General features: G+C 45.0%; 2 protein-coding genes across 2 annotated transcripts in view; both read right to left on the bottom strand.

The window, feature by feature from the left end:
* VSTM4 (V-set and transmembrane domain containing 4) overlaps positions 1 to 13392 on the bottom strand; it is a gene marked incomplete at both ends in the record, with an annotated part of 76695 nt that extends 63303 nt beyond the window's left edge. Inside the window, 2 exons of the mRNA XM_084245658.1 lie at positions 4784 to 5182; positions 13338 to 13392. Of these exons, the coding sequence (XP_084101784.1) occupies positions 4784 to 5182; positions 13338 to 13392 (454 nt within the window). The remainder of the gene's footprint in view (positions 1 to 4783; positions 5183 to 13337) is intronic.
* Positions 13393 to 22908: 9516 nt separating this feature from the next.
* FAM170B (family with sequence similarity 170 member B) lies at positions 22909 to 25034 on the bottom strand (the record flags this gene model as incomplete). The annotated part of the gene is made up of 2 exons (XM_084245430.1): positions 22909 to 23660; positions 24923 to 25034. The coding sequence occupies 2 exons, from the start codon at positions 25032 to 25034 to the stop codon at positions 22909 to 22911; spliced, it is 864 nt and encodes a 287-aa protein (XP_084101556.1).
* Between the last annotated feature and the right edge of the window lie 1575 nt (positions 25035 to 26609).

Here is a 26609-nt window from a genome sequence, read left to right as displayed (position 1 = left end):
GTAAAAGAAAACAAAGTTGAAAGATAGGAAATAAACAAGAAAAAAAATTTTGTACCTCTGCTAGAGGTTAATGATCAGAAATATATACATACATGCATGTGTATATATGTACATGTGTATATATGTATATGGGTATGTGTGTGTGTATCTATAAAAATATGAAAAGGATAGCAACTAGTTGAAAAGTAGGCAAAGATCATAGACAGGCAACTCACAGAAAAATATTTTTAAATAGCCAATAAACATATGAGGAGATGTTCAATCTCATTAATAAATGAATTAAATAATTGAAATTAAATTACATAGTACTGAATATAACAGAAATTAAAACTATGAAATATTATTTTCCCATTATTGTGATAAATAATGAAAAAGATTAATAATATTGATTGTTAATGAGGCTTCAGGGAAATAGACACTATCATGCAATCATGGTCAGAGTACAAATGTGAAAAGTTTTTTTGGAGAGCATTTTGGCATTGCCTATTAAAAATTTAATGTGCATAGCCTTAGGCCCAGCAATTCTCTTTCCAGGAATCTAACCAACAGTAACACTTAGAAATGTATACAATCATGCTCACTGAAATGTATACAATGAAGCACTGGCTGTGTTAATGAAAAATTAGAAATTTTCTAAGTGCTCATCACCTGGGGAACAATAGGACGCAGTGAGTATTATCTTGCTATGTAATAGCAATTACAAAAAAAAAAAAAAAAACATATTATCCACAATACTTATGAAGCATTAAGTATAAGATTGTTAAAATTCTGTGTGTGGATGTGCATGAATGCCAATGGAAAGGGCTTGAAAGAGCGAAACCAAATCACTGACAATGATTACCTTTGGGCATACAGCAAAGCTGAGGACATTAGGGTGTAACAGGGAAAAGAGACTTTCACACTTTTGGTTTTTATATCATTAGACTCTTTTACATATTTTTTTACATCATGTCTGTCACAGCAGGTTACAAAAAAAGCTACAAAATGTTGTGCTAAGAGCATTAACAGAAGCTACAAGACCCTATCGTGAGAGATTTCTCCATGGCTGGCAAGTAAAGAAGGCTGCTAGAACAGGAAGGGTAGATAAGAGACCCCAAATAAGATGTACACTTGGCATAGGCCACAGGAAGAGGGGTGAGGTCTCCCAAAGAAGGCGGTATTATCACCAAGTAATGCCTACCTTGAAGCATTCACAGTAAGAGGTGCCATCCAAGAGTATTTCATTCATTATTCGTTGAGGGGCAACAGTGAACCAGGTATTAGTCCAATCATTCTTAATCACCATCCTCACCATCACCACCCTCAAAAAAGTACATATTATGTACACCAATCCATGGAGGGGGGGAGACATTTTCAGTGCTGATGGGACTAAAAATTGATTAGCTACTTTAGAGGTTAATTCACCTCTTTCAATTATATATTTTAAATTGAGTATACCTATGGACATGGCAGTTTTATTTGAGAACTTTATTCTAAAGACAGGGACCTGTAGGAATTTATTGACAAGGGATTGAGAACACCTTAAATGTCCAATTATATTAACTAGGAAGTTAAATTGTGGTACATCTGTATCATGGAATGACACAATCATCCCACCATCACAGTTCTGTTATGGAAGCATATTTAGCAATAAAGGCAAATATACACAGTACTAAGTAATGTGAGAAAAGTCAGCCACAAAACAGTATTTATGGTATAACTGAAATTAGCATTTTAATTTTTATTTGCATAAAGATGACTAGAAGGATTTACATTGAAATATTAAGTTATGCCTGGGTGGAGATAATGTAAATAATTTATACTTTCTTCTTTAAACGCTTTCAGCATTTGTTCATGCCTTCTCTAATTGAACTATATTATTTTACAATAAAAAACAACCAACATGTGGACATCAGAACCAAAGCTCCTAGGACATTTGCTCTGTGCCAGAAACCATTCGTTAAGTGGATCAGCCCAAGTCAACTTCCATTTGTAACAGTGAGATGAGGACACCATGCTTCAGCCTTTCTTTCTGGGAATTTACAGCAAAAGACAAGCAATTTTATTACATACTAAGAATACTGCAAGAAAGAGCACATGACAGTCCATAGTCAAGGGCAGGGGGTGGGGAGTAGCATTAAGATGTATTTCCAAGGAAAGCGTCCTCTCCCGTGGATGGCTATAGCAGCCTATAGGAACGAAAGCAAAGTGAGTTATTAGAAAAGAGGGACTATGGGCCCTAGAGGGGGGCAGGGGAAGACTCACTCCAAAAACATCTCTGGAAGTTTCTATTTAATATTCCAAGCCACACACATTAACTCACAGAACTTTTCATTGTGCTGTTTGTGTTCTTGCTTTCCATATAACAACTATTCACATGAGGTAGAGATTTAGGAAAACAAGGTCCCTGGAAATGAACAAAGCAAAAGGCCAGGGAAAGGTGCCCAGAGGCTGGAGCCCAGTCCATCCCCCACCTTGGCCAGGAAGTTCAGCCAGTCAAGCCTGGACACATTTCCCCAGTCTGGGACGGACACACTCCAACCTAAACAAGTCAGTCTGCTTTCAGATTACTTACTTGGGGCTACCCTTCCTTAACCCCCTCAGCATATTCCTCAGTAGTTAGGTAGAAGGTTCTAGAAAGCATGGTCATAGAAAGCTCCCTACAGTTTTAAATCTTCCAATCAGAAAACCATGGCCCTCCCAAGAGGCTGAGGGAGTGTGAGGAGCAGGATAAGCTTAGTTCTGCTGTGAGGTTAGAACCACTTCTAAGTGAGATATCAGGGCGATATGTGTGAGAGTGAACACCAGACAGAGACAAAAAGACAGAGGAGAAAGAAGGGAAGAGGCAGTGAATGACTATGGGTGCCTTGGTGGTGGGTGTAGTATGGAACACACAATCTAAAGAGGTGTGACCCTTCACATCTGAATTATATATAGCGTGTAAACCAGTGTCACTTGAATAAATTGCATACAATGAATACAGCCAAAATAATAATAATGAAACAATGAGTAGAAAGAAGAGAGGAGGAGGGGAAGAAACAGAAACTGTAGGGCCCTGGCATGGAAGGGGAAGAAAAGAAAGGGGTTTCTGAGTGAAAGAGGGAATGGGGGAGGGACTCCCCTGGTGGCGCAGCGGTTGAGCACTGGGCTGCGGAGCTGCCTGCAGCCTCTGCAGCACCGATTCGATCCCCGGCTGCCAGCGAGGGTCCCACAAGGCACGCAGACCTCTCCTGCTGCGCCCGCTGCTCCCCTCAGCAGTGTATTTCATCGGTCTGCCTGTTCTGTTCCCCGCTCTGGCTCTGGTGAATTCTCTCACCCTCCCGTGCTTCTGACTGTACCCAGTGCTTGTGTAAATAAATAAATAAATCTTTAAAAAAAAAGAGAAAGAAAGAAAGAAAGAGGGAATGGGGGAGAGGAGGGAAGGAGAAGGCGGTTTTTATTTCCAGTAAAGTGTTAAGAACTACCTCAGGTTTTTGGAGCAAGTACTCAAACATTCCAGAAGGAACCAGTTTCACACTGAAAGTAGATTTGCATTAGCTAATAAACAAAATGACTGCACTCCCTTAGACGTGGGGAAACTGTCTATTCTAACTGGCAGAGAACAGTTCCTGCCAATAGAGTGAAGGTGCACATCCAGAATACACCGTGACATAAAAATAAAAAGGGCATCTATAAGACCTTAAGTTTTAGAGCCAAATGATATTCAGAGTAGATCCCCTTTCAGCCTTTGGTCATCTGATTTTTCTGTTTTCTATGCCAAAATACATATTTATACTAATAGTCATTTGTTTTCTTGAATTAATTTGCCTAAGTAGAAAAAGAACACAACATTTCAGATAATACATCATTCTGTGCTTAAGAACATTACAGTAAGCAAGCTCCAAAGACAAAGTCAGACTATTGAAAGTCTATCCACATAAATTATTTATTTTAACAAGTCCCTGACTCATATAGGATATTAAAAATACCTTTACACAACTGAAGTCTATCCCTTCCAAAGAGCTTAACAAAACAACATCACTAATGCTCTTAACATTCTATTACATGTATAGAATAAAATTATCTTCTTTTTCATACTTGGGATCATCGATTTTATTTTGTGATTCTCCTGATCTTACGTGAGACCAAATTCAAGTTCAAAGCACTCAAAGATATAATTTTAGAGCACAATAGCAAGTCTTATTAAACCTGAGCAGAGTCCTCTTGAATAAACATCTGTGATAAAATATAACCTTCAACTATAGTACTCAGTAGCTATGATGTTCCAGAACACAGCCCCCACCCTCCTGCCTCTAGGAAGGGAAGGCTACCTCGGCCCTTTTTCCACCTTTACATGAATTTCTCAGTGAGCTTGGATCGGTTCCCCTGGGTGATGGATCACAGCAATGAGCCTGCCTGCCCTGGGACCTGGAAACTTCAGACCCTCCCAGTGCATGCCTCTTCCCATGGGTGCCCTAGCAAAGCAATCTAGGATGTGCAGACCTGGGCTGGAGGCAAAGCACAGAGCCAGGCCAATCTTTCAGCCTGGAAGGAGGTTTCCCTGGGGGTGGGAGGGCTAACATGGGGCATTGCTCCTTTCTCATCTGCTTCCACATCTAAAATATACATCACTCCCTGCATCCACATACAGATCTATCCTCATTCCCACTGCCTGGCTCACACAGCCATGACCCTTTGAGGCTGGGAAGATGTGTTCTAGCCCAACAGAGGCATCCTGGGGGCCACGGCCTGGAGGACAGGATGGACATGCACTGATCTAGCCCCCCCACACACACTTCTCCCCAGAGGGGAGAGGCATCCTTACCTCGCATTTCTGTCGCTGAAGAGCCATTGGACCAGGCTGTCCACTTATTCCTGTGCTTGCTGATTTCCTGGACTTTGCATGAGTAATGCCCTTGATCAGCTGGCTGGAGGGTCAAAATGGAGAGCATGTAGAGAGCCCCCCGCCTCTCCTCCGAGAGACGCAGCCTCTGCCGGTAGGCACTGCGGCTGTAATTCCCATAGAACTGTATCACCCGGAGCTTGGTCATCTTAACCATCAAGGTCTCCTGGGAGTCAGGGCGCGAGAAGAACCAGCGCACCGCCAGCAGGCTGTCCCTCCGCCTCCTCTGGGAGACATGGCAGAGAAGAGTGGCATTTTCCCCCTCCAGGTAGTCAACCACAGGTCCTGGAGACACGGTGACATTGAGGGCACCACAGACCTCTGCAGAGAAAAAAAAGGAAGAAAATGAAGACAGCACTTCTGCTCCCAGTGGACACATGGTGGTCCTTTTCTCCAGGAGCCCAGTGATGTCCATGGCCAGGGAGGAAGGCCATGCCCAACAGCCACAAACTTCTCTCTACCTAGGAGAAGGAGGTCTACTTTGGGGAGGACTCCCATGCCCTCATTTATAAGATAATTTCTTTAATTCTAATCAATTGCTGACATTTAAAATCAGATTTCACATAATGATTTGGACCTTTGGAATCTCTTGAAAATTTCAAGCCCATTCCCCATCCCAACCACCTGCCTCCCAAGGCCTGCTTCAGTCAGCTTCACCACCTGTACAAGTGGGCAATGCCATGGGTCAGGGAGCAAGGAGGGCTGCCCTTCTGCTGGGCTTTCCATCAAGACACCTGGACCTGCCTTTCCAGGTGCCTGCCCCTGCCCCAACAACCAAGGCAGGTTAGCAGCACTGGTCAGAGAGGGCTAAACTAGGTCCAGGGGGCTGGAACCACAGGGGCTTCTCAGTTCGTTGTTCTCGTTCCCTTGGATGGCCTCAGAGTTGAAGAGCAGGAATGAAGCCGAGGAACAGGGAGGGGTGAGGGAACCTCTCAGCAACTAGAAAGATGCTTCAGAATTCCATGTCCAGCCCACAACTTCCTGTCCCTTCATTCTTAGCTAGACTCGCCTGAGGCTGCCATCCTGGATTGCACAGTGTGGCCCTGCTGCCCAGGAACTCAGTTGGTGCCTTCTCCTGGCAAGCAGAGCCCAGAGCAGGTGCTTTGTGCAGGATGCCCACAGCCTCCCTCTGTCCAAGCAGGGATGTTTCTCACCAGGTCCCACATCCTCAGCCTCGCGCTGCCCAGGGCACAAGAACAAAGAGCACCGTTTCCTGCCCTCCCACCCCTACTAGCAGGTTCCTCACAGGGTGCTGCCAAAGCACAGCTTTCAGGCCCCAAATGTCAGCTTCTGCTCACATAAAGGGGCTGGGGCTCTGATTTGAGACTTAACAAAAGCTCTGGACACTAGAAGGAGGATGAAAAACAGACGGAGAAAGATTTGAACCTTTCACTGTGGGGAGGCTGAGTCAACAGGTGAGGCCCCAGGGGAAGGGAGTCACATAAAAACGTGTTCTTTGTTGTAAAAGTCCAGGCAGTAGTCTCATCCCATACTGATTTGCTAAACTGAACACCTTAAGAGATAAGACATAAGGGTCAATTTTCTTTCATTTTTTTCAAGAATTAAAAGTATCTTTCTCATCTCTTAGAAGGCAGACTCACCAGGATCTCCAGGATACATCAAGATCCTTACTTCAATAATATCTATAAAATGCCTTTTGTCATATAAGGTAACCCAATGGGTTCCAGAAATTAGAATGCAGAAATTTGGAGGATGATTATTCAGTTTATAGCACCATCATCGTCTTCTGTTACCTTAAGAAAATAAATGGAAATAAATTCAGAAGAAAAAGGTTTGTGCTCGGCTGGACTCCAAATAGCTTGTGGACGAGAATGAGGTCCCCTAGGTCTACAGTGACAAAGGACAAAGTCAGCCCAGGAAGATACTCCCAGATTCCTGAGGAGGGCCCCTGCTTTCTAGTAACAACCTCACTATCCACATAAGTCCCTCCTGCAGGACAAAAAAAGCAAGAACTACCCCCCAGTTCCCATGCATCTCCCTGACCTGGTGGACATCTAGCCCACACACACACCATGTTAAATCAGTCCAAGAGCATTTCTTGCTGACTGCTCAGGCCTCTCTGAGGTCCCTACAGACCCCTATGGAGGGAGGTCCCTCATGAACAGACACAGAGGGAACTGCAGGCTGCCCCAACTCCTACAACCACCGGGGGTTCAGCTGAGAAAGAGCAGCAGAGATGCAGCAGCTGGCTTCCAGGATTGAAGTCCAGCTTCACCCCACCCCCAAGGGCTCCCCACTGGAGTCAAGGAGAGTTGGGGAAGACAGGAAATTGAAACAATATGGGTGGGATGAGAGCGCAGCAGCCAGGACCCCACACCCCAGTCTTCTCCTGTTAACGCCACATGAAGGCGGGATTATTTATAGTGACTGAAACCAGAAGAATGTGCCAAGTGCTCCAGTCCCCATGGGAGGCCAGACTCCATTCTGGAGGAAAATCAGTAACCCTTCCACTTCTGTAGCTCAGACCAAGAGTCAGCAGCAACCACAAAGGGCATGGACTGAACCATGTCCCAAGGCAAACACCCCTTTTCTCTGTACCAGTGCACCCCTGAGTGGTCTTCAAGAGTGTACCCTCTGCCTTCATTTAGCCCCACATTCTCTTACAAATGGCCCACAAATGTTCCTCCCACTGAAGTGCAAAGACCCTTGTTAGGAGCTGAATTGTGTCCCATCCAAAATGCATATATTGAAGCCTTAACACCCAATACTCAAGAATTGACTGTATTCAGAGACAGGGCCTTTAAGATAATGATTATGGTAAAATGAGGCCATTACATCAAGTAAGATAAGGGAGCAGCACTGGGACCAGATTCTTCCCTATTCTGGCCTAGGAAGGAGAACTGCTGATGTCACAGTGGCCTGAAAAAACATTTTTACTTTGTGATCCTGAATTGCAGGGAATTGAGGTGGGAAGTAGACCACACCCTCCCCACCCCACACACTCATCAGGGTACTGCCACTCTCCTGCTCCTTCAGTTTATGCCCTAAATTACGCTTTGTTTGCCCAATCACTCAATATATACTTGCTGAGCATGTGCTGGACACAGTGCAAAGAAGAAGGTGCATTCCTAACCTAATGGAGTTGAGGGTTCAGGGGACAGGCAGCCCATTGTGGGAAGAAAAAAACAACACAGGAATCTAATCTGTGCCAACAAATATTGTTGCATACTATGGAGAAGAGGAACCCAGCACTTGATGTAAAAGCAAATCAGGGCAAGACCTTGGTCTAGCCTGCAGGGTCAGGGAAGAGAGAGCTCCTGGGGAAATGAAGGTAAATTGAAGTTGAAGGTGACTTAGAGTTAATGAAATAAAATTCAGGGCAAGAGGAAGGGACCCAATTATGCAAGGAAAGGAAGGAAAGGGTCCCAATTATGCAAAGACCCTGAGGCAGGAGGAACTTAGAATAGACTGGAAATAGAAAGATCAGTGTCCTTTAGTCAGGTACCCCTCACCAGGGCCCAGGCAGCCAGCCACCTGTGAGTGCAGATGGATCTCAGGAGGGGGCTTTCTACTCCAATCAGGGCCTCGAAGTCCAGTTCTCAAAGAAAGGCATGGACAGGGAAGAGAATGACCCAGGACAGGATTCCTGCTGCAGTGAACCTTAATCCTTCAGCAAGCATGTGGCCCCTAACTTGGGCACTCTGGTATCCCACATGGGATGGGCAAGGGGTCTTCCCCGTGGCTTGGGTAGAGAGCCAGGTGCTGGCATCCAAGAAAATCAAACTGGAAACCTGGTTCTATTACACATGAGGCCCTGGGAGCCTGAGTTTCCTTATCTAACTGCGGAAAGGTGATGCTTTGTTTGATGTGTAAGGCTCCAAAGAGAAAACACTTTTAAAATACCAACATTAGTTTGATGCCCTGAAAACTTGTGCAGGTGGGGCAACAGAAAGTGATGCATGTGCCAGTCTGTGAGCTGAGTGGTCTTCAAGAGTGTGCCTTCTGCGGTCACACGGGGCCCTCTGCTTGCACAGCTCCCTGCTTGGTTCCATCTCTGCTGCTGCTCTCTTTCCATTTTGATAGGTTTTGAATAAGGGCCCACTTTTCATCTTGCACTGGATCCCACGAATTAAGTAGCTGGTTTTGCCTGTTAGTGAACGTTATAGTCCTATGTTGAAGATTTATGGAGTCTAATTCCCTTGTGCCTGTTTGGATAATGTCATGAAAAGAACCAACCCAACTCTGAAAACGACCTCAAAAAACACATCCATGTAGCCAAACAATATACAATCTACTCATCTTGTACGTACCTCTTTCTTTCCCTCTTTTTCTCTCTGCCTCTCTACTGATCATAAAGTAGAGGAGAGAAATTTCCAGATGCAGGATAGAAAACAAAGCACTTTCCCAGCCTGGGATGCAAAAGTGGGCACGGCCAGAGTCCGTCTTTTCTGATCTGACCAGTAAGGTATTGGTATCTCTGTGCCCTGAAGAAACTGCCACCATTCATTTCAAGGAGCCCTGAATTTGCACTTGATGTGAACTGTACTAACTGGCTGCAAAAATCTCATTCTCATTTAAAAGAATAGTCTGAATTTGTGCCAAATAAATCTGTGAAATATATTGAATACTTGTATTACTTTAAAACTCACAGCTCTAGGGGTGTTTATGGAATACCAAGCAGAGGTGCTGGCAGACCTAGTCTCTAAGATAATGCAGGCATATAAAGCCCATCACTTGAAAATAGCTCTCACCCAGCACCAACACATGGCCTTGACCTATGATAAAAGCTGCCATTTGCTGGATGTAAATTCTATACCAACCATTGTCCTAAACAATTTAGATTTATGTTCTCAATTTATCTTCATGGTGTGTTCATCCCCACTTAGAAAGGCTGAGGCCCAGAGGGACTAAGCCACATGATCAAGCTCACACAGAAAGTGGCAAAGCTAAAATTCAAACTGAGGTGACTGAGCTTCAAAGATAGCTCTCAACCACCACTCTGGATTACAGCTTGACTTTCAGTAAATATTTCACCCCTCAGTTTGTCTTTCTGTAAAATAAGAGGTGGAGCCAGTTGACTCCAAAATGGAGAATTGAGACAAGGCAGTGGTCAAGAGTCCAGATTTATGTATAAAGGAATTCTGTCCAGACCCTCCATGGGGAATCATGAGGAGGGGTTATGGATGAAACCCTCAGAAAAGTGGGTGGCACATATTGTGTGCCCTGTAAGCAGGAGCTGTCATCACTATCTGTGCACAGGGTGGCCTTGGGCACAGCCAGGGTTGGTTCTAAAGGTTCCTGAATTCCTTCTCTCCAGATTCTGGAGGTCTGCTGGAAACATGAGAATGTCCTTGACATCTTGACATCCCCTCCAAAATTTACCTCTCTCGACAACCCTTTTTGACAGTAGCTATGATTAATAAGGAGGTCATGGACTCTGGGGTCGAAGACCCATGTGTTCCCTTGCACCTGATGGCTGCTGGCTACTCCACACAGGCACCAAAGCTGGCCTGGGCCACTACTCCCAGTCAAACGCCCATCACTGTCAATCAAGACAGTAACAACTGTGCAAGGAGCATTTCTCACAGTACAGATTTCAGGTTCGCTGGAAACCCTGCTGCAGTGGTAGCCAGGGGACAGTGGGTGAACCCCTTCCCAGTCTTGGACTTGTAATCCAAGTCCCTCCCCTCAGACTCTCATCTGTGCTGCCACTTGTAGTTGGCTCACCCTTGCAAAATTACTTAACTCTGAGTATCAATTCCCCTATTTACAAAACAGTGGCTGCACAGCTTAGTCAGAATATGCAAAGTCTAATCCCCTGCTCATGGATTGGAAGAACAAACATTATTAAAATGGCCATCCTACCAAAAGCAATATACAGATTCAATGCTTTTCCAATAAAAATTTCAATGTCATTCTTCAAAGAAATGGGACAATTATTGATGAAATTTATATGGAATCACCAAAAACCCCGAATAACCAAAGCTCTCCTGAAAAAAAAAAAGAAGGGAATGGAGGCATCACACTCCCAGACTTCAAACTATGCTACAAAGCCATAATCATCAAAACTGCATGGTATTGGCACAAGAACAGACAGACCAATGGAATCAAATAGAAAATCCAGAAATAAACCCACAGATTTATGGTCAACTAATCTTTAACAAAGGAGCAAAGAATATGCGTTGGAGCAAAGAAAATTTGTTCAATAAATGGTGCTGGGAAAACTGGGTCGCTACATGCAAAAGAATAAAGCTTGACTACTACCTAACACCATGCACAAAAACCAACTCAAAATGGATTAAAGAACTAGACATAAGACCTGAAACCATAAAATACATAGAAGGAAATATAGGCGAAACACTACATGACATGCACCTCAAAGACATCTTTACAGACACATCACCCAAAGTAGCTATAGTGAAGGCAAAGATAAACAGCTGGGACTACAAATTAAAGAGCTTCTGCACAGCAAAAGAGACAATAACCAAAACAAAGAGAAACCCCACCAACTGGGAGAACATTTTTGCACACAACACTAATGATAAAAGACTGATCACAAAAATCTACAAAGAGCTGATGAGACTCAACAAAAACAAAGAAAATAATCTAGTCAAAAAATGGGCAGAAGCGCTAAAAAGAAACTTCTCTGAAGAGGAAATGCAAATGGCCAACAGGCATATGAAATAATGTTCAACATCACTTGTAATCAGGGAAATGCAAATCAAAACTACCATGAGATACCATCTCACACCAGTGAGAATGGCACATATTAAAAAAACTAGCAACAACAAATGTTGGCAAGGGTGTGGAGAAAAAGGAACTCTCCTGCACTGTTGGTGGGAGTGCAAACTGGTCCAACCACTATGGAGAGCTGTGTGGAGATTTCTTGACCTACCAAACATAGAGCTTCCATATGATCCAGCAATTCCACTCCTAGGTATTTACCCAAAGGACACAGAAACATCCATTCCAAAGAGCACCTGCACCCCTATGTTTATAGCAGCACTATTTACAATAGCTAAGCTTTGGAAACAACCCAAATGCCCAAAAATAGATGACTGGATCAAGAAGATGTGGTACATATACACCATGGAATATTACTCAGCATTCAAAAAAGATGAACACATGCAATTTGCAGCAACATGGATGGCGCTGGAAGGGATCATGCTCAGTGAAATAAGCCAGAAAGAAAAAGAAAAATACCGGATGGTCTCACTCATAGCAGGAATCTAGAAAACTTAAATAAGGGACCAGGAAAAAGAATAACTATAAGAAAGAAAATATCAAAATCAACAAACAACTATGAACCAGAGACACTCTATGGGGGATGGTGGGGCGGGGAAAGAAGGGAAGGTGGTCAAAATAAGGGGGTTGTAATTGCATGGGAATATAAAAATAAAACTTAAATGAAAAAAAAAAGAATATGCAGAGTCTAAAGTGAGGCTTCCTAGGTTCAAATCCCAGCTCTATCACATAGAAGCCTTGTGACATAAAGGGAGGCAATTCATGAAGCTGTGCCTCAGTTTCCTCATCTACAAAATAAGGATATAATAGCACTTCTCTCAGAGTTTATTAAGTGAGTTAAGTGCAAACTTAAGTGAGTTAATGTTTGCAAAGTACCTGGATATATAAATATTTGCTGGTCATTATTACTTTAAAGTGTTTTGGTGATTAAATGGTACAACATGTAGCCTACACCTGGCACCCAATCTGCATCCAGGAAATGTGAGAAGCCATTGATAAACTTATTATTACTATTATTCTAGCAGGGACAGCCTTTTCAGCCCAGAGGCATATGGGCAGGGCCCTGGGGAATAAAGAGAGAAAATTCTTCAGCAACTTAGAAGTGAGGGCAGAAGTCCAAAGGAAAAGTCAGTCGCGTGTGCAGTGGCGGCCCCTAAAGCGGGGTGCTATGACCAAGGGCCCCACTTCAGCCAGCTCTGGATACCACACTTCCCCGGCCGGGTCATCACGGATGCCCACGACCAAGTCCCCAGTGCGCAAGGGCCAGCGGGGGCAGATCCAGCCACTTCGGAGCTGGTCTTCTGGGGACCTCTGCAAAGAGACTTAAAGGGAAGTTGCAGCCGGGACTGCCCTGCCAGCAGTTGTCCGTCCTGACTGTTGGAGACAAGAGCAAATAAAAAACAAGCAGGGCTGCGCGGTCCTGCCTACATCTTCCACCCCGAGGCCTGTCCGGGGAAGGGCACCGGGGCTGGGCTGACACGCCTGGGCGCTCCGGAGCCGGGGCAGAGCAGGACCGGGGGCGCCGCCCGCGCTCCCAGCCCCGCGGCCGCGGACCCGCGGGGAGGCGCCGCCGCGCTCAGCGAACCCGCCGCGACGGCTGCAGCGCGGAGCCCGGCCCCGGGGCGCGACGGGGAGGGGGCGGCCCGGAGGCTGCGGGGCCTCCCGGCCAGGCCCGAGCGCCGATCCCGGCCGCCCTGCCGCGGGCCGCCCTCGCCCCACCCGCGGGGTCCCGGGGCCGCCCCGCGCGTCCGCCCGGCCCCGCCGCGCTTACCCGGGGCCGGAGCCCGCGCCAGCAGCACGGCCGCCGCCAGCGCCAGGAGCCGCATCTCCCCGCCGCCGCCCGGCGCAGTGACGCGGGAGCAGCGCCTCCGCCCGCCGGCCTCCGCCAGCCCGCCCCGCGCCCGCCCCCAGCCCCGCGCCTGGCCCGGCCCCGGCCCGCCCCCGGGCGGCGCGCCCCGGCCGGACCCTGGCGGCTGGGGGCCTAGCGCCGCACCGGGCAAGGAAGGGCCCCCGCGCGGCCGGTCACCCAGCCACCTGTGGATGTCTCGGTCCACCCATCCCACCCCACTGCACGGATGAAATAAAAGGGGGGTTCGGAGAGGTGATCACTGGACACAGGGAGTACCCGCAAGACTGCAATGAGATCTGGGGTGGCCATCTCCTTGAATCCCCTTGCTAAGGGGAGGGCGCCTTGGAGCAATGGGATGAGGTGGAGAGAAGCACCCGATCATAGAGGGTGAACTGAGAACTTGGCTTCATGCCAGAGGAGGCAAACTGGTTCTAAAAGCTGACCCAGGGCCCACTCTGATTAGCAGTTGTGGGTCCTTGCCAAGTGTAACCTCTCTGAACTTCGTTTTGCAGATGAAGTTGACATAGGGCATGTCAACATAGTTGCACAAGGGCAGGGAGCTAAGGAAGGGGCAGGACTGTTTGGTGTCCTGGTGACCTCCTGCCTCAACCTGTGTGCTTGCAGTTTACTCTCGCAGCTGGGGGACCGTAGAAGGGGCCCTTTACACACGCTGGCCACACTTGGAGAAAGCAGTTCCTCGCATCCTTTCTAAATATTGGTCTCTCCTTTTTCAAGTCAGCATTGAACCAAAATATCCTCCCTCCCCCAGCCTTGCTTTCTCTTTGCCAAAACTAGTGTTGTGCTGGAGATTTGGGGCTAGAAAGTACTTTTCCTGTGGTTCTCCAATATATAACGTGGTTTTGCTTTCACCTATTTGCTCCCTGAGTACTTTTCAGCTTCCCAAATAATCTACTAGACCATCTTTGCTGAAGACACAGTCCAGGAAAGACAGTCAATGACCCAGATGAAATTCAGTATATCATTTGTTCTGGACTATCATAGCAAAGGCCTTCACCTGCGGTCTGCCCACTCACTCACAAACCTACCATTTGAACATCCTCTACCAACTTATTTGTCCATCAGTTGGTTCTATCAAGTCCAACTGCATTCTGAGTTAGAGACTAATTTAAGTTGATGCAGGTTCCTGTGAACATTTATATGGAGGCCCTACTCAAGTGACCTGGATTCACCTATCCTCAGGTAAAGAATCTTAGAAGTCCAAGTTCCCCCCCAAATAACTGCGTTCTGCCATCACATGACAGGCTGATTAGGGGAGGTCTCTGCTTCTTTGTTCATTTTCAGTTTGCTAAAACCTGGGTCCAAGGTGAGAGTATGTTATGGGGAGTGTAAACCATCCCCCAAGGTGTTTAACAGATTCATGTGTTATTTTTTCACTCTGGACTTTCATATGATAATTTTAAGATTTCCTTCTCCATGGCTCACAAGTATTTTACAACTACAAGTAGTTCTTTGCATGCTTGAATTAGCATTGAAAGAGTGAGAACCAACCACAGACTCTAGATAAAGCGGTTTCAGCTTGGGTGAAGGGATAAAAAATAAGAAATCATGGTTACAGAGGATGTATCCATCCACTAGCAGGAAAACCCTTGAAGCACCATGGTGGAGATTCCATGCAACCTGCAGCATCTTTTCCCTGCAAACTGGAGGAGGGGTGTGGAATGCACTGGTTTCCCCCTAAAGGTAAGGAAATGTGTCCCTCTGAGAGCACATGTAGAATGAGATAGCTTCTCCAAATCACCCTCACTGGTGACCCTGATAAGTTGGGGTCATTCCACAACCTTGGCAGTGATTGTGAACTTGGTGTCAGGGAGTCTGCAGGCTGGATGCTGAAAGAAATGCTCCTCAGATTCTAGAAGGCTCCAAATGGAAGGGAGTGGAATCAAAGAGAGGTTATCAACAGGACAAGTTATCTATATCACTGACCACAATGGAGGCTACACCCTCTTCCTCTTCCTGTCCTGCTGGAAACATCTGAAGCGAAGGTAACCCTTGAACTGAACCTGCAAGGGTACTGAGAAAGTCCCAGAGCAGTGGGTGAGGGGCTTGTGTGTTAAAGCACAGAAGCTAAAGGACACAGGACTTTCAAGTCCCTGGAGAGATTGCTGAGGACCCAGACGACCAGCTGTATCTCCTCAAGGCCAGACACTGACTCTCCTTGTGTCCCTCCTGCTGCCTGCACCCAGGCCCTGGACATGTGGGAAGTGGTGGGTGAGTATCTGTAGGATGGATGCAAGATGTTCCATTGGATCATTTCTAAGCTGTGTTTCTCAAACAGAGGTACCATGAGCAACCCTAGCTAGGGCTCTTCAAGCTCCAGCTCCCCATTGGAATTCTTAAAATTTTAGGAAGATATAGAAAATTTTCTATGCACATGGATTATCTGGATAAGCAACTTATGAACACCCAGTGGCTCCTGATACCGGTGCCCTTGTTTGGACTTAGGTTGGCAATCAGCGTGACCTCAAGAGCAATGGTTTTCCACCTCCATACTGTCGATAGTTGGAATTTGTGTCATCTCAGCACGTGGCAGTGAGACCCCAACAGCCCCAGATAAGTCTGCCTCACATTCAGTCCCATGTTCACTTAGGAGGCAAGTAAGTTTTGCAAACACCAAGCTCAACAGTCACATAAAATTAATTTTGTTAGTCTGAGTTTGATTGCTGTTATAATTGTGTTCATATTTAATTTATAAGCTTGTTTTATAGTTATAATGCAAATAAAAACTTGAATGTATGTGTTTGTGTTGACTAAGTCATCGTTTTAGCAGTAATAACTTATGTCAACACAGGCTCTTTAAGACTGCTCTTGGCCTTTGAGAGGATAGTAACTCAAGTTTGCAAAACACTGCTATAGGAAATTCTTACTCTTTCCCCTAAGACTGATAATACCTCTGATCAGCAGTTCCTGGGTGGGCACTGGGATGTTCTGCAGGAATCCAGCAGGAGATTCTCAACAAGTCCTCCGTTGGGGGTTCTCACCTCATTTGTGGACCTTCTCTCCTGGTGCTTGAGCTCTGCCTCCAGCCAGGTACACAGCACATTCACACTCTGCACGTGTATGTGTGTGTGTGTATGTGTGTGTATACATATAGCATCTGGCTCCTGGTGCCACACTTTGAACTCCAGACATGGCATTTTCATGTACCTCTGCTTTCCTCTTCCCTACAGCTCAGCACACCCAGGTCCATATCACCCCTCATTACCCAGCTCATTTCCCTGGAGACTTCCAGTGAGTTTGACTGAGAGCGGTAGCATGAGAGGTTCGGATGAAAATTGAAGAGAACATACCCTGTTTTCTCAATCAATCCCCACACCACACATACTTACCAGATTCCTTCTGCAAAACCCACTAACAGTGTCCAAAGCACTCTGAGTACTCGGGGCCAGAAGTCCATTCTGTGTCTGCCAAAAGTCAGCCACTGGTTGCTAAATGTATTTATTCCATTTCCAGCATAAATCAACAAACATTGAGTACTTACTGTCAGCTTGCTCTCCTAAGGATCTGGGACCAGGAAGGCTTCCCACCAGAAACCAAAGATGCTCTTCAGAATCTGTAATTGTTTGCTAGGATCTTAGTAACAAGATACTACAGGCTGGGTGGCTTATACATACATTTATTTCTCACAGTTTTGGAGGCCAAGGGCTGTCAGAGATCAAGGTATAAGCAGGGTTGGTTTCTCCTTGGCTTGTAATTGACAGGCTTCTCCCTCCCTCTTCACATGGTCTCCCTTCTGTGCGTGTCTGTGTCCTAACCTCCTCTTTTTATAAGAACATTAATACTAGATTAGGAGCCTACTTTTCTGACTTCTTAAAAGGTAAATTAGTTCCTCTTTAAAGTTCTCTCCAATAGTCACATCCTGAGGCACTAGAGGTTAGACTTAAACATCTGAATTTGGGAAAGACATGAGTCAGCCCATAACAGGACCTCAAATACAGCTGACTCCCCAGAAAAGGGTGGTCAGGATTCTGCGATCTGAAACAAAACACTTCTCTGCCTCCACAACCTTCTACCTGGTCTCCCCTTCGTGATGTCACGTTCCCTAGTCAATGCACTGCCCTTAACTCCTGCCATTTCTCTCTCTCCTCAGTCTGCCTTAACCAACTTCCTCATCTTTGTCTTCTGAAATGCATCCTTCTCCCTCAGAGCCCTAGTGCATGACCTTGGCATCTTTCCCAACTGCACTGTCTTTACCTTTACTCAGAGGAGCTCCCATCACAGTTCTCAAGATCTCCCTCTCACTTGCATCTTTCAACCTTTATAAGAAATGAGGACACACCACAAAAAGAGCTTGGTAATTTAACTATCTTGAGTTGGCTGGGTCCTCATCCATTATAAAGCACTCTTAAATCAAAGCTAATTTAATTCAGACAGACCGAGGATTAGAATGTTAAGAGCTAGAGTTCTCAAAGTGTGGTCTGTAGACCACAAATGTGGATGGGGAAGGTCCCCAAAGTCATTTTTAACCTGAAGCAATGCTTCATTAAATGTTTTATTACATTTTTATTATAAAAATTATACTTGCTGAATAGAGAAGACAAAAATACTGCACATTATATAAAAAAATTATCAATTAGAATCACTTTGACATTTCATTGCAGTTGTATTATTTCCATGAATATGTTTATCTTGTGAATGCAATATTTATTATTTCCTAGTCATAGTTATAAGAAAGCTTTTGATATCCATTTATACTTTAACCCTTTGATTACTCTGTCAATATTTTTCACTTAATTCAGTGAGTTTCCAAGGTAGCTGTAATATCTTTTTCTAGAAAAGCATAATTTTCTGTCTATTATGTATAACATTTCTGTTTCATCTCTTATTAAGTTCTTATTAAGTTTGTAACTTTCAGAGAAATGTCAAATAAAAATTGTCGTGGAGCACATGTATTATCTAATTTAAATGGGAGCATTTCAGAACTTTTGCTACTTTGAGATAAATATTCCATATCATCTGAAGAAAATTTGTTCTTAGTTTCTAAGAAATTTATAAATGTATTATTGTGTTTATCATGTATCTTTTTCATTAGATATATTTTGCACACCACATAATTTAGTCTGTTAAAGCATATAATTTAGTGGTTTATAGTATATACAAAATTGTGTAACCACCACTATCTACTTCCAAAATGTTTCATCACCCTGAGAAGAAACCCCATTGAATTATTTTGGCACCCTTGCTTAAAAAACAGTTGGCAAGAAATGTAGGGGTTTTTTTCTGAATATTATGTGTCTTTTTAATATGTTCTGAGATAATCACAAGATCTTCGTATGAAGTATTACTAAATGTAATCATTTTAACTGTCTTTGCAGTCTTGAGATGGCCTAAACTTAGTAATGACTTGTTCTTTTCATATTCTACTAAATAATTTGGTTAGCTATTAACTAAAACAAATAAGATTCATATGTTTACTTTTTTAGTGCCATCTTTGTTAAGTTTTGTTATCAGGTTTCTGTAAGTTTCATAAAATAATTTTTCTTTTTCTATCACTTAAGAAAATAAAGGATTTTTTTAATAATAAATTTTATTTTTATATTCCCCATACAATTGCAACCCCCTCATTCTGACCCCAATCCCTCCCCTCCCGCCACCCACCCCCCGAAAATAAAGGATTTAAAGCAACCCTCCAAAATAAGTGGTTTCAAGCAATCTAAAATGTTTAAGATTCCTTGAACCATCTGGAAAGCTACCCCTTACTCACCTTGGTACTCATTTTATTTCATGGAGGTCCCAGATCTCTGTAAAGGGATGTATTTAAACTACAAATAAGTAGTTAGAGCAGCTAAATTTAAGGTATGTTTAGAGCACAAGTCACTACCTTAAGATCAATTTTATCCCCTCCTTTCCCTATCCATGTCAGCTAAAGTTATCCTCCACATTAAAAGTTATCTTTCATTCGTCCTGAACACCCATCATCTTTCCCTGCTCTCCAGCTACTGCTACTTAATCTTAAGAAAGTGCAGCCTGTAGAGTTGACATGTTTGCTTTTCTAAACACCTTGCATCTGTCTTTATGTTAAAATCATCTTCTCGGTGTGATGTTTGGGGCGCAGGCTCTGGAGTCAGGCTGCCTGGGTGTGAAGCCTGACTCCACTGTACACCAACTGAACAACCTTGGCAAGATCTTAATTTACTCCCTAACAAAACAGGGTTAATATAGGACCCACTTCATTGGACTGTGGAATTACATAACTTAACATATGGGACGTGTTCAGAGCAATGCTTGCCCTCAGGATATCAGATTTTCATACATAAATCTACTCCCCTTAGAGGGAAGGAGATAGGGACCCTATTCTCCTTCAGACCCACTCCCACCTTCCAGCTACTGCTCCCCTTTACTGGAACTCCACAAAGACTTCTTCTGACACACACACATGAAATACAGTTAACATACCCAACGCTCTCTCATTTTCTTAACTTCTCTCCTTATACTTCCCCATTTTTTCTCTCTTTATCAGTCTCCCTCTCTCTACTAGATCATTCCCATTAGCATATCACATTGGTTTCTCTCCCATCTCTATCATTTTTTTTTTAATTATCTTGTCCACCAATAGCCATCATTGCTCTCCTTTTTAAATGATTTTTTTTTAAGATTTATTTATTTATACAAGAACCGGGGTACAGGCCAACTGTGCAGGAGGGTGAGAGGATTCACCAGAGACAGAGTGGGGAACAGAACAGACAGGTTGTGTGAAATACACTGCTGAGGGGAGCAACAGGCGAGACAGGAGAGGTCTGCCATGCCACTCAGGTTTCTCCCTGGCCGGCAGGGATTAAACACGCACTGCAAGAGGATATGACAGCTTCACAGCCTTCACAGCGCTATGCTCAACCTTCTGCACCACCAGGGAGGCCCTCCTTTTGAAATGATTTTGCCAGCAGAGTTGTTTTGTCTTTGGCAGCTTGTCTTGTGCCCACTCCTGACTGATGCCTGTCCAGTCTCTGTCCCCCTCAACGGGAGCTGTCCCAACCTCAGCCGTCAGCAATCTCCATGTGCTCAGGGAAATGAAAGATGTTTCATCCTCTGCTCATTCCCACTCTCCCGCATTTGATACTGCTCATCCTATCTCAAAACAATGGTTTTCTTTTTTTCACTTAAAACCTAAGAAGTGCATCCCCACCTCATTTCTCCTTCCAGCTCCCTAGTTAATCTCATCCCCACTATTGTGGTTTTAAATAGGGTACTTTCTATATAAGATTAGTTTGCTCATTTATGTTTTCAATCCAGGCTTGTCTTCTGAGTTCTGAACCATAAACCACTTCCCACTTGACATCTCTCATTGAATGTGCCTGCCATTAACATTTGGAACTGGCCTTGTCCTAAAGGCCAGTTTATCACCCTGCTCCCAGCACACAGGCCCTGTACATCTACATCCAGGCACAGACACACACATATGTACACACACACGTTAGCATGTGTGTGCACACACATATACATGCACTCAGCTGATCTTTCTCCAAAGTACCTCATATCAGTTACTGTGCAACTACCTATCACTTGCTCCTTCTAGGAACCTGGGGGTCCACCTACCCCCCACCTCCACATCTGCCCATCCCTGTCTTCTAATTTATTTCCCAAATATGTCTTGAATGCCTCCACTCCTCCCCCTCTTGTCTTGTGGCCAACTTTATCCAAGCCACGTCGTCCATTACCTGGACATCTGAAATAACCTTCCTATTTTGTCATTTCTTCTTTTGTTACTGTACAAATCCAAATTCCATACACAACCAGAGTGAGATTTTTAAAACATGAATCTGATCGTGTTACTTCTCTTCTTAAAATCACCTGCACTTAAAAATGAGGCCTACACTAGGCAGTGTGATTGGGGAAGTCCCTTTTGAAAAAGCAACAAAGTTGAAAACTCAAGAGATGAACAAAGGGAAGTTCAGCCAGAAGAGCCACAGAAGAGAATTACATTCTTCTTAGAAAACAAATGCAAATGCTCTGAGGCATGGAAGCATGACACATTTAAGGAAAGAAAGAAACAATAGCACTGGGGCCTAGAGTGAAACAGCAAATGCTAAGAAATGGTAATGGAGGAGTTAGCAAAGGTTTCCTAAGTATTTCTAATTTTGCATATATATAATTATATATACATATATATGAATGAGTGTATATATACACATATATGTATGTTTGGATATGTAGACAGATACTGAGGCAGAGGCAGAGAGACAAAGAGATAGAAAGGGAGAGAGAGTCAATCTATTTTATCCATGCCTGTTTTGTTCACACACAGCACAGTGATTGGACACAGGTACTAAAATTTTTTGGATCCTATGAGGGGATAAATGTCTCCAACATTCCAGCCAGCTCAAGTGGCTGGTGACTGCCCAGACATATGGTGCCATTCCCTTCTAAGATCCTCATTTTTGTCTAGCTAAGTGATTCTCAACCAAGGAATGATTTTGTTCACAGGGGACACTTGTTAATGTATGGAGACATTTTTGATTGTCACAATTATGGAGGAGGGGATGCTACTGGCATCTGGACGGTAGAGATCAGAGATGCTGCTAAATCTCCTGCAGTGTTATAGAACAGCCCCCAAAACAATGATTGTGACTAAAATGTCACAAGGTAAAGAGTCAATTTGAACTGTCCTCTCAGCGTCTGTATCACCTCTTTCAAAAAGTTTTCCCTCTTCATCAACCAGCATGAGATTAGGGGACTTCCTCTAAGCCCCCTCAAATCACTTTCATGTGATCTATCCCCTTGCCTGTAACTGCCTGTTCCAACTGCCTTTCGGTAGAAGTTTGGCATCAGAGCTCCATCAGCTTGCCTAATACACAGGGTGCTTTCTTCAGTGAATGCAGTACCCCGGACTAGGGGTAGATAGGAGGGTGAAAAAGAACTTTATTGCAACATTTTACAATGCATAGTTAACATGTGAACTCAGGGGTCAGCAGGACTCACCCAGCCCCCTCTCTACTCCTGGGAACCTACCTATGACCTAGTGTCTGTGCTAGTCTGTAACCTACAGAAATGGCAAGAGCTAAAGAGCATGGTTTACTCAATGAGTCATTGCCTCAAACTTTGAGTTATTTAAGTTTAATCCCACCAAAATAAGAGATAGAAGTAGGGCATATGATGGATTCCTAACAATGAAAAAAATAGGGTTGAAGCTTCATTTGCAGTTGGCTCTCCTGTGAATCATGACCTGCTTGATCCACGAGCAAAAATAAAAATTCTGTGGCCACAGGCTTACCAGCTTCAGATCTTGCCTCTGCAGTAGGAAATACTTGAAGCCTAGCTCTTTGGATTCAGGTTTTGAAGAGGACTCTGGGTGAAATTCTGTGCCCTTTGGTAGGGTTGCTCCCCTTCCTTTTTCATGGCCCTCCCAGCTCTACGTTCTGCTTGTGTCCTTCCCTGGCCCTCGCCCTCTCTCCCTGCCAGGTGGCTCTGGTCCTGGGGGTTGGAGAGAGAGCAATGAGGTGCAGGAGGTGAGGACGGGGCTGGGCGCATCACCTCCAGCTCACTGCTTCTGTGGCTGTGACTGAGGCACCTTGGCGTGAGGCTTAGAACATTCACTACTACCCGAAGGGTTGTGTTCCTCCTCCTCCTCCTCCAGCTGTTGCTCTTGGTCCCGGGCCCGCTTTCTCTCCAGCATCTCCTCAAAAAAGATCTGGCAGCTGAAGCCCTCCTGGATGCCATACTGGGCGTGCTCCAGCAGCGCCTCCAGCGTGGGGAAGACTCGGCAGCAGGCCACGCAGCGCAAGCCGTAGTTGGTGGTGACCAGCCAGTCCGGGTGTTCCCGCAACTCCTGCAGGCAGCAGTCCAGGGGCCCAGGCAGCTCCGAATCATCAGGCTCTGTGCAGCAGTTGTTCTTGCTGGCTTCCAAGTCCCAGTGCAGGTCGGTATTCGACGCCATCTCAAAGGAGGAGCCTTTTCTCCTCTGCCTCTTGATGAACTCAGCTTCGTGAATGCGGGGCTTCCTGCTCACGGGTTCGAAGCCTGTGTCTGTCTCCCAAGCCACTGCCACACCCTTCACCGTCTGCACGTGGGTGTAGAGCGCACACACGCTTTGCTGGGCGTCCGCGTCGTCATACATGCAGGAGCAGCAGGACTGGTACTGGGAGTAGGACTGGTACTCGGAGGAGGACTGAGACGTGGGAGAGCTGGTCCAGCTCAGCCTCCGCCGAGCCCTGACGGCGGAGAAATACAGGTCCTCCTCCTGGGAAATGCCGGGCCCGGGCAGCAGACACGTTTCCTCTCTCTTTAAGGGCCCTGAGAGGTGAAAGGACATTTCATCAGTGCCCCCCAAAAAATCAGTGCCACAGACCACCTCCAGGAGCCCAAATTCTGAAAAGGTTCAGGCTGGGGCACCCTTCGGCAGATACCATCACCTCCTTGTGCCCATTTTGTCTTAACTCTGGGATAATATAGTGATAATGATCATCTACCTCCTGGGGCAAGGATAAGGATCAAATAATGCATAAATAAATATATCTATAAAGTAAGGATTTAAGGATCAAAAAATGTATGAATGTAAATGCTAAAACTTGACGGCCAGAAGGCCATCAGCTGGGAATCCCTACAATATAATCCTATTTAGTGACAAAAAAAAAAAGGAAGGAGCTACTATATGTAAAACATGGATGAATCTTTGAATACTTTATGCAAAATGAAATAAATCAAGTTAAAATGGTCATGTAATATATGATTCCATTTAGATGATATTCTAGAAAAGGCAAAACTATAGGGAAAGAGACAAGAAATAGGGGGCACCAGAAGCTAGGGGGAATTTGGGGGTGATGAAAATGTTATATATATGATGATTTTGCTGGTGGTTACACAAATATACATGTGTCAAAATCCTTCACATTATGCACTTAACATCGGAGAAGTTTGTGTATGTAAATTATGGCTCAATAAAGTCAATTTAAAAAGCAACACAAGCGTTTTGGCCAGATCATTTACCCCCCACCTTCCCCTTGGGGCATCTCACCCTCACCTTGAATTCTCACCATATCCCTGTCACCATGTAAGTGCTTGCTATGTTTTAATTCCTTTAATATTTTTAAAAAACAACCTGAGAAATTGAATTGCCATGATTCCTATTTGACAGATTAGGAAACGGAGGCCTACAGGGTTTAAATGATAGAGGGAGTAAGACCTGGCACCAGGCACTTGGCCCAGAGTCAATGTTCCCCTTAGCTGCTGGTTACCGTCTTTTATAGTGGTGTACAAATATTCTAGATCAACTTTAGTCAATTATAAAGTATTATGTATATATATCACTGCCGAAATCACAGGGTTGATATGTCACTTCTGTTCTTTCCAGTGTACAAGATTATTAACATTTTCATGCTCATGCCTCCTGAAGTCATCTCCTGTACCCTCAGAACAACAGCCTTGCTCATACCCACTACTCATTTTTATGGCCAACACAGCATTTAGGTCATGCCACATCCACCCCTCCAGGACCTCCTTCCCTCCTTCCCGGGGAATCCATCCAACCTAACCCTCCACACTTTCTTTTGACATACCTGGCCAGCTCACTTCCAGGCTGTCCTCTGTGGACTCAGGGCTGGCTAAACTGAGCGTGGTCCCTTCTGTTGATGACTGCTTTTCGCTATGGTGCATGAAGTGGCGTTTCATGGTTTGATACCTGTGCCCACGGGGACTCAGTGCTTCAGCTGTTTGGTGAGAGTTGGCTTGGGCTGTGCTGAAACCCTCCACTGGCCCCCAGCCCAAGTGGCTGCTAGGCTCTCCTTGGTCACTAGGAACATAGCTTCATTCTGTGACCTCATCAATGACATTGGTCTGTTCTGTGACCTACGGCAAGCGCAAAGATCCAGCCAGGATGACAGGAGAGGTTTCCCTCTCGAAGCGCGTGTCCCTCAGGACATTCCTGCCTGTGTATTATCAGGGATACATACAAAACACAGATACACAGTCATAAACATTTATACACACCAAAGGACACAAACTCCTAAACACATCTACATAGACACCTATACACATATAAACACATACACAGGCACAAAACTACTCAGATACACATGCACTTAAACATATTTAAATACACAAACATATGCATATACATACACATTCACACACACCCACAAATTTGCACAAATATGGTCACTTAACTCACATATTCATGCAAATTCACACCGGCTTCACTTAACCACAAAAATACTCACATATAGACTGTTATCACTCAACATCAAAATGGACCTATTTCATTGTCAGTTTTGGGGGAGGTTCCTGGATTGTGGGGTTCTTTGGTTCTTGACTATGGTGTGAAAAGAATTCACAGCCACATTGTTAGCAGAAGCAAAGGCAAAGTTATTTAGAGACAGAATAAAAGGATGCCAAGGGAGAGGTCCCTAGGTGGGCAGAGACCTTGGTAAGAACAACCGCAGGGAATTGTGGGGACTCTGGGCTAAGTGGGTGCAGGAACTGTTTCACCACATCCCTTCCTGGGTTGTACTGGGCAAGCACTCCTGGGGTGTAGTTTATCAGTCCAAGAGCAGTTTCTAAGTCTCTGCTCTTTTCACATGTTCCTGGGGTGCAGTTTTATCAGTCCTGGCATCAGGTTGGGGTGTGGGAGAACACTAGGCCTGAGTTGCCATGGTATCAACCAGCTCTGCCCTTCCCATGGGAAGGGTAAAGCATTTGGGTTTTTTCAAGGTATTGCTTGTCATGTTCAGGGGAATTGCCTTATTGTCTAGAAACTGACCAGTTCCAAAGAATTGTGCCCTTCTGGGTCTGTCCCCCTTGCTCTCCTTGGGCTTTATCGGCCTGCCTGTAGGTTGGGGTGGGGGGGCTGCCTTCTCCCCTCTGAACTTCATCAGTTCTGGCAAGTGTTTCCTGGGGTCCTGGGTATAGCTGGCCATTTAATTTTCTCTAGGCATCATCCTCACTTTCATCTCCTTGCCCTCAGTGGCCTGGGTCCCCGAAGGTTTCTCTCATGTCTCTCCATCTACACTCACCCTTTCTCAATTCCTAAGACTCAAACATCCCAAGGACACTCTGCCTTAGGATCTTTGCACGTGTTCTTCCTTCTGCTGGGAGTCCTGTCTCCTAGGTTCCCATGTGGCTCACCCTCGCTCTCCAATTTTGCAGTCAAATGCTCTACCCCTGAGCTATACCCCCCCTCGCTCTCCAATTTTGACTGAAGCAGCAACTTACCAGAAGCCTGCTTTGACACACTAACAAAAATAGCAC

The sequence above is a fragment of the Talpa europaea genome (assembly GCF_964194135.1).
Source record: "Talpa europaea genome assembly, chromosome: 10".
In the NCBI taxonomy this organism is placed as follows: Eukaryota; Metazoa; Chordata; class Mammalia; order Eulipotyphla; family Talpidae; genus Talpa; species Talpa europaea.
Note: the sequence above shows the minus strand (reverse complement) of the source record. Positions and strands in the feature narration are given on the sequence as shown.